This window comes from Populus trichocarpa, chromosome 10, assembly GCF_000002775.5.
Source record: "Populus trichocarpa isolate Nisqually-1 chromosome 10, P.trichocarpa_v4.1, whole genome shotgun sequence".
NCBI lineage: Eukaryota > Viridiplantae > Streptophyta > Magnoliopsida > Malpighiales > Salicaceae > Populus > Populus trichocarpa.
Window position 1 is genome coordinate 7,134,034 of NC_037294.2, and position 7,721 is coordinate 7,141,754.

The window sequence follows — 7,721 nt, forward strand, 5'->3', positions numbered from 1 at the left end:
ATCTCATGTAGTTTCTTTATTCTTTCGTGTTCGGTGATTTCTCCTTACTTAGTTTGGAATGACTAGATAAGGGGATGCTTACATGTTGAACACGTGGAGCATTTTCTTCACATACTCTTCCCGTAAAGGGTTTAGAGTACCATAAGCTTTGTACCTAAATATTTGTATACCAAGGATTTGTTTTGTAGCTTCTAAATCCTTTATTTCAAACTATTTTGACAACTCTTATATTATCCTACTACTATATATGGATGACATGCTAGTTATAGGATCTAGTATTGAAGAGATCAATAAATTGAAGGGGAAATTGTCAAAGCCAGTAAGCACCCCTTAACTAGTCATTTCAAACTAAGAAGCAATCACTAAAGACATAATAAGAAAGGAACTACAAGAGTATAGTTCCTTCTGCATCAGCAATCGAAAGTATCATGTGTGTTATGTTCTGTACAAGATCCTGTGCAAAATACTAATCTGCTGATAAAAGGAATAACTACAGAGAAATTGGAAGTATGTATATCTTCAGTTGGTCTTCAGAGATAGAGATCAATATGGCGTCATTTGTCTCCTAGTGGAAAATTATTATACGTGGAATCAGATGGTAGCAAAGAAAACCAAGAAAAAATAAAATAAAATGATATGTGCAATGTCTACATGGGTGTCCAAGATGACTGCATGGTAAGTATAAAAAAATGGCGGCAAGTTTGGTGGCTGAAAATGCTAAAAATGGTGGGGGCAAACTTTCGATGGTTTGGCTATCATTACTGACTGAAAATGGAGAGGTTTTTTCCTCCATTTCATCTATAAATAGAGGTATTGTGAGAGCTGAAATATTGCACTATGTAATTAAGAGCATGGGTGCACTAAGTGGGTTGAGTTGAGAAGTGTTTTTTCCTCATTCTAATTTATATTTTCTCTCCAATGAGTAAAATCAGAAGCTTTGTAAAAGTAAGAATTTTTATCAAATCACGTTAAGACTTTGTGTTTTGTGTTTGTGCATCAATCTACGATCCTAACACAGCATATACTAACAATCCTTGTCATGCTGACATATCTCATCACCCACAACTCGCATGCTATCCACTAACCTGTAGGTTAAAAAGAATACTTTGTAAAGATCAATAGCGTCATAAAGTGCAGTGTCTGTATAATGAAAAGCTAAGGTAGTTCAGAACAACAAAGATAAAAATGGATGCTTATGCAAAAGTATAAATTAGTATGATACAGTACACAAGTACAGGCTAAAGCGTGAGCCTGGGAGTCACGCACAGTGTAATCAAACCTAGCAGATAGTGTTTTACTGTCAAAACCAGGAGCACGGAGAGTAAGCCCAGAGAAGGAAATTGGAGGAGGCTCATAGAGAGAAGTAAGGAAAAAAATTTTAAAAAGATGAAAATGAAAAGAAAAGAGGAGCTGCTTCACTGTTCACGGCACCTGGAAAAACCAGTTCTTTTTCCATATTTGTTAATAATTATAGCAATTTCGAAGCAACGAATTCAGAATTTATGACTTCTCTGAATGTTCTCTTAACGATTGAGATCCAATTACTTTAGTGCTCCTCTGGACATCTAATCCCATTAATTTTGCCTTGGACTGCTTACCTATGATTCACCAAGACACCAAAATGAAGCTTAGGATATGCATTCAAGTCGGCCATGATGGTCCTCGAGGGAAATGACAAAAAAAATCAAGATTCAAGACACGACATGGTTCTGATGTTGTAAGGCATCATAGAATCATGGTGAATGCTGCTTTGGTGTTGAAGTTTTCTTTCCTATCGCAACGATCAATCAGAACATATCATGCCGGTTGGCGGTCAATCTCAGTAGCTAAGCTTGATTTTGTCATTCATGCAAAACGAGGGAGGTCAGTGGGAGACACTGTGCCACTCGGCCAAAATGGCGATTGCGCGGCCCCCTTGAAAGCAGCAATGATCGAGCATCAGTGTGAGAGCTAGACCTAGGCCATTGAGGCAATAAACGTACCTTAATGTTGAAGACCTAGTTATAAAACAATTTGGAATCCCAATTTTCCTTCACCTTTCAAACATAAGAATTCTACTTCATCTTTAATGTACGACGAGAACGCACCTAAGCATTTACAGCCATTTTAAATTGCTCTGGAACACGAATTAAGGGAGTCTGGATTGCTCCAGGCTTGCCAAGCTGACCACAAGCAGCCATCTGATCATCGCCTTTACTGTATCGCATGAAAACAACGCACTTGGCTTCTGCCAAAATATTTCTGAACTTGATCATTTTCTCTGTACTGGTTGGTCTAAACTGGGATCCACAGTGAGGATTAAATTGAATGAGATTGATCTTGCATGGAATGCCTTGAACAAGATCAATAAGCCTGTATGCATCATCATCACTGAAAACAAACAATTATCAATGTTGACACTACAACACAACAATTTCAAACAGATAAATAAATTGGATTATTGACTCCAAAGCTATTTTTGAATTAACATGCTATGAAGGCTAAGCAAAGAAAAAGCCTCAGCTTTTTCAAGACTCTGGTCAATAATGATGGATTTACACTAAGTCTAATGCTAAACATTGAGAGAGAAAAAATAACAAGAAAAAAACATCCAAGAATACACATGGGCAATCGGGTCCAATGCAGAAAATGCTCAAGTTTCGCCCGCTAAACCACTTAGCTACCGGGATTTCTTCTCACTTTCCTTTTTTTAATATTCTCAAAGGAGAAGATTCTTCTTTTTACCAAAACCCCCTTTAAGATCATGATCCAAAGGTCCATGAGTTTCTTGAATTTTTTTTCTTGTTCTTTATCCTTAATGTTTAGCATTTTTTTTACACTAAACTGGGCTGAAGAAGTATGACATGTTGCCAACTTTGCCCACAATGTTTAGCTGAGCAATTTTCCAAAAGTCAGTCATTACTTTATGACAGCCAGGCTAACAAAACTAGCCTTCGGTGCCCTGGGTTCTTTTCCTACCTTTAGGTGGATTTTCTTATGCCAGTGAGCCAGGAAGGATTATTTCCCTTGATATAATCAAGGTATGTTTCCATCTAATTGCACTCTCTACTGGAGTACATACATGTTAACCAATGAAAGGCATTACTCTAGTTTTGTAATTCTTTACTTTATGTTTCAAATTCAGCTAAAGTCCAACTTCGTAGAATCTGATTATTCAGCTACAGTCCAACTTCTTGGAATTCACATGTTTTTGTTAAAGAAACTTCATTAAACAAAGACAGGATGTATTAGGTTGCTTTTGGTAATAACAATTGATTTTGGACTCTACTGAAATAATGGAACATGTAACATAAATCATTTACAGTAATCTTTTCTCTGGTACCTCATTAAGATATTTTTATTCAATAAATGATTTTGTTAACCCTTATACATATTTCAACATTACTATTGTAAAGAATGTTTGTACAAAGTGTGTTTATGGAAGCTGTATTAGGTTATCTAAGCTAAAATGAATCAGAACACCTTAGCTAACAAAACTTTGTGTTACCTTATGTGCAAACGGTTTGAATATGTTATGCCCTATCCAGTTGTAGGTGACACTGGGCAACATATGGACTTGTCTCTGATATCGTGACACCCTAGCAGCTACCTAGCACTACTCAGGGTTTGAAGAGCTCCACCTCTTGACAAGTGTGCATGTCTATCGTTTTTTCTTCTCTCTTTGTTAAGGGCACAATTGTATATATTTGTTTGTTCATTCTTTGAGATCTGCCAAATGTAATTTATTTAGCTACCAGCTGTGTACTTACAATTGTTTCTAGTTATAATCTTATCACTATTTTGATTTGTGTTGTAACAATTTTGTAAATAAATATATTTATATTTTAGTTATCATCCGTTCCTTTTAATTTGCATGCAAAACCCATAAATCATGGATCATGGATAAAATGTTTCTAAGTATATGGTCTGCATGCTGAGTTGCTGACACAACATAAGTAAAAACATCCTAACCAAATCATCATCTTCATCACCCAAAATCGAGATAATCCCAGATAGAAATGCCACACAAATAAATATGCTCAGTATATTGATGGACCAAATAGTTTTGATCTTTCTTAGTTGCAAAAGAAAACTAATTGAGTTGTAAATGTCAATTTGGAGATCTAAGATTAAATAAGAATGCTGCATTTGCACATCATAGGCTGCACAAAACAATAATACTCACATGAAAAAAAATGCAAAGGAAAAAAGGCCAATCTAACCTGTCATTTACTCCTTCAAGCATCACATACTCAAATAGAACTTTGTAGCTATTCTTTAAGCCAAGTTCCTCTCTAAGCGTTTGAAGAAGCAACCCTAAATTATACTTCCGATTAATCGGCATGATCCAGTTTCTGACCTGCATAGTTTGTTATAACAGAGATGGTCAATCACATGTGCACATTTCTCCAGTAAATCAAGATAAAGTGGAATGAAATGTACCTCATCAGTCGTAGCATTCAAACTAACAGCTAAAGCACAGTTGGATTCATGGAGGAAACGTTTCAATTGAGGAACAAGCCCACTAGTAGAAACAGTGACCTTGCGAGGACTGAAGTGAAGGCCCTGGTCATGCACCATAATGTCTGCAGCTTTAATAACACTGTCAATATTTTGAAGTGGCTCTCCCATTCCCTGCAGGTACACGTTTTTATGCCAATAATTAGAAAAGCTTTCTTGGCAAGTTTGAAGATTCAAGAGTCTGTTCTTGGAGAAAAAGATTAGTTCAACTCCTGGTCAGCAGTTGTCTTATAATACAAAGTAGATAACAACATTTGTTAAGCAGCATTTTAAGAACCAGAAGACATACCAAGAGCAGTGGACTGCTTTTTAATGTAGCATTTTGATGGAAGAGAATCATATATCAATTGAGATTTACAGTTGCTTGGAAAATTCATAGAAGTGATGTGGTGTTTTGGTGATTGTCATACCTAACATATAAAAATAATGGATAGTCTCAGTCATAACCTACTTATATTTGAAGTATTGGGTTTAAGATGCTTGCTCCGAGTGGAGCTTACTAATGAGCTTGGGAGAAAATCTAGAAACCCTAGAATGAGAAAATACCAACTAAGCTTAAAGCTTGAATTCAAAAATCCATAATTAACATGCTTGTACAGGATTATGAATTTCATTTTTCTTAAATCAAATGTATCCATCTATAATGAAAGAAAAAAAAGTAGACTGAAGACAGGTCTCCATAGTTGCTCAGTTTTTCTACCACATTTACATAAATAATGACAGTGGTGATGGAAAGGCAGTCATGAAATAATTCTTTTTTCCTAATAAAGATTTAAAATAACACTGATTTGGTAGATCCATAACGCTCGATTGAGATCTAATTTTGTCAAAACTAAGAGGAAAAGCTTTCACAAACTAAAAGACTTTCTTGATCATACACCTACCATAAATACAACATTAGTGAAGGGACCAACTTCATTTGTTAGGAGACGTTGTGCAAAAACAGCCTGCTCTACTATCTCAGCTGTGGACAGATGCCTCTTCAAACCCATCCTGAAAAACCAAATTCATGTAACATGAAAATGCACCTTATTAGTGGCAAGAACATGAATAGTTTAAACACAAAGTCCCAAAGTGGAAGATATTAGCTTGCCTGCCTGTAAAGCAGAATTGACAATTCATGGCACAACCCACTTGGCTTGAAACACAAACTGTCGTCCTACCCCTATCGCAAGGTATAACAACAGTTTCTATTACCAATCCATCATCCAACCTAAATAAAATCTGCAAGTTCCTGTGAGTTTCAAAATCATGAGAAGATTCTCAGTGGTACAACTGCCAAAAGCTTACATGCTAATTTGAGTTTTCAAGCCATAAAAATAAGTGACCTACAAGTGGGACAAAGAGGTACAAAGACAAATATAAAAATTCTAACAAAGAGAGAATGAATACAATTGGTAAAGATATGGATACCTTCCTAGTGCCATCAGATGCTGTGAGAATATTTTCTAAAGATAATGCCTTGAATTTGGCATGCTCACCTAACATTTTCACAAAATCTTTGTTCAGACCTACACAAGGTAAAAACAAATATAGAGTTCATAAGACTCAGCGTTTTTCGAATGCAGGACAAGAAGTTCAACAGTGAAACAACTAGAGAGTCAACAAATAGAAATAAACATTGCAAAATCATTAACAACATTAATGAGCTTATTAAGGGCCTGTTTGGTATTGTTATGTTGTGCTATGCTTTGGCTACTTAGTTGAGATGAAAGTGGCATTGGTAAAAGCAGTGTTCCGTAATTGACTGTTGTGCTTTTCTTAAAAAAAATGTATTTTTACTACTTAAGAAAATAGTAGACCACGCATAACCTGATTTGCTTCTGGTTAAAACCAAGGGGTAGCCTGCTTTGCTTTAAAAGCAAAGCATTTTCCTTTTAAATTGTCATGTGCTTCAGTTTCAAAACAAACCAAACCTTAACCAAGCACTGTTTTTAAACCAAAAGCATACAAAAGCAGTTGTGCTTTTACCAAACAGGCACTGAAAAGATTAAAAACTAAATAGGATGGGATAGAAGAATGCCTTGCAATTCATCAACATGATGTGCCCATATTCCGTTTCCATACAGGCGCTTCCAAAGCATCATGGCCTGACCAGGTCTGAATCCATAAGATTGAACCCATTTCTGTTGGAACAAATCCCACGATAACAAATAAGAGATTATTGAAAATCTGTAAGCTTTAACGTTTGCATCTTCCTATCCTGAAGGAAAATAAAGCAACTACTGCTGGCTGCTTACCCTCCAATTGTTACAGAAAAATGAAAAGAGAAACAAAATAAAGCCAAACTACTACAATCACATTAGAACAATGCTTACTATGAAACTAAGCATTAGAATGCCCAAATTGACTGATAAAGGAAAAATAAAGTGCCTTAACCGGCCACAAGAGAAATAAAACTGCATCGGAAATTAACAATCCAAAAAAATAAAATTAAAGGAGCTCAAATGCATACTTCGAGTTCAGTATATGACATTCCTTTCAGAAGCATCTTCGGGCTTTCCAATGGAATAGCAGCTGCAGCAGCAGCATTCACGGCACCATTTCCTACCCTCACCCAAAAAAAAAAAAGCAGAGTGAATGATTATAAAAAAAAAGAAAGGAATTTAAACCCCATGATTGCGGACTTTCTATATGATTACCAATGTCGGAGTGAGGATGGAGTGGAGGTGAACAAGCGGCGGTGGTGGTTGAAAGGGAGCGACGGCGGGAAGAGAAAAGGGAAATGAGTGGTGGTGGTTGAATTGAACGAGTAGCAGCAAAAGTGGAGAAGGCAATTGCAGGATGCTTCACAAGAAGCACAGAGTTGGCTCCCAACAGCAGGCGTCTCGTCCACAGACAAGACATCTCCATTTTCACGATAATGGAAACACGAAAGGGTTGAAGGATTCAGCATGGATTAATATGATAGGGTTTTTAATCATGGCAATGGCCCATTTCTGATGGGCAAGCTATCAGCCCATCAAAAACGATTATGTCCGTATCCAGCCCATATCATGTTATCTTTATAAAAAAAAAAATACCAAAAAAGAAAGTACATTTCACCTCTGAAGTTATACTTGTAGCTATTAAAATCGACTCAAACCTAATTTACAAATCAGGGATTTGAAGTCTAATCCGTTATTAGATTTTAATTTAAATCTAAAACTTAATGATATAACCAAATCCAATTGACTTAATAGATTGAGGGGATGTTTGGTAGTGTGATTAAAATATAATTT

The 7,721-nt window shown here is 36.1% G+C and overlaps 1 protein-coding gene across 4 annotated transcripts; it reads right to left on the bottom strand.

Annotated features, from left to right (window-relative positions):
* Positions 1-371: 371 nt before the first annotated feature.
* Positions 372-7,383, bottom strand: LOC7492401 (uncharacterized). Of its 4 annotated transcripts, none has more exons than XM_024609598.2 (10): positions 7,143-7,383; positions 6,956-7,047; positions 6,524-6,626; positions 5,914-6,011; positions 5,594-5,724; positions 5,385-5,493; positions 4,423-4,614; positions 4,203-4,339; positions 2,088-2,370; positions 372-565 (listed from the first exon to the last, which is right to left on the bottom strand). In XM_024609598.2, the coding sequence occupies exons 1-9, from the start codon at positions 7,351-7,353 to the stop codon at positions 2,088-2,090; spliced, it is 1,356 nt and encodes a 451-aa protein (XP_024465366.2). In that variant the 5' UTR covers positions 7,354-7,383; the 3' UTR covers positions 372-565. The 4 variants fall into 4 exon arrangements, with proteins under 4 accessions (XP_024465366.2, XP_024465365.2, XP_024465364.2 ...); XM_024609597.2 differs by lacking the exon at positions 372-565 and adding an exon at positions 937-1,085; XM_024609596.2 differs by lacking the exon at positions 372-565 and adding an exon at positions 1,165-1,914.
* Between the last annotated feature and the right edge of the window lie 338 nt (positions 7,384-7,721).

Excerpts from the sequence above, each read along its gene's own strand:
- LOC7492401 (XM_024609598.2), bottom strand. The coding sequence starts at position 7,353 with ATGGAGATGTCTTGTCTGTGGACGAGACGCCTGCTGTTGGGAGCCAAC. Across the intron at positions 5,725-5,913 it reads CATCTGATGGCACTAGGAAG|ATTTTATTTAGGTTGGATGA; the intron begins GTATCCATATCT and ends AGGAACTTGCAG. Across the intron at positions 5,494-5,593 it reads CAATTCTGCTTTACAGGCAG|GATGGGTTTGAAGAGGCATC; the intron begins GCAAGCTAATAT and ends TTGGTTTTTCAG.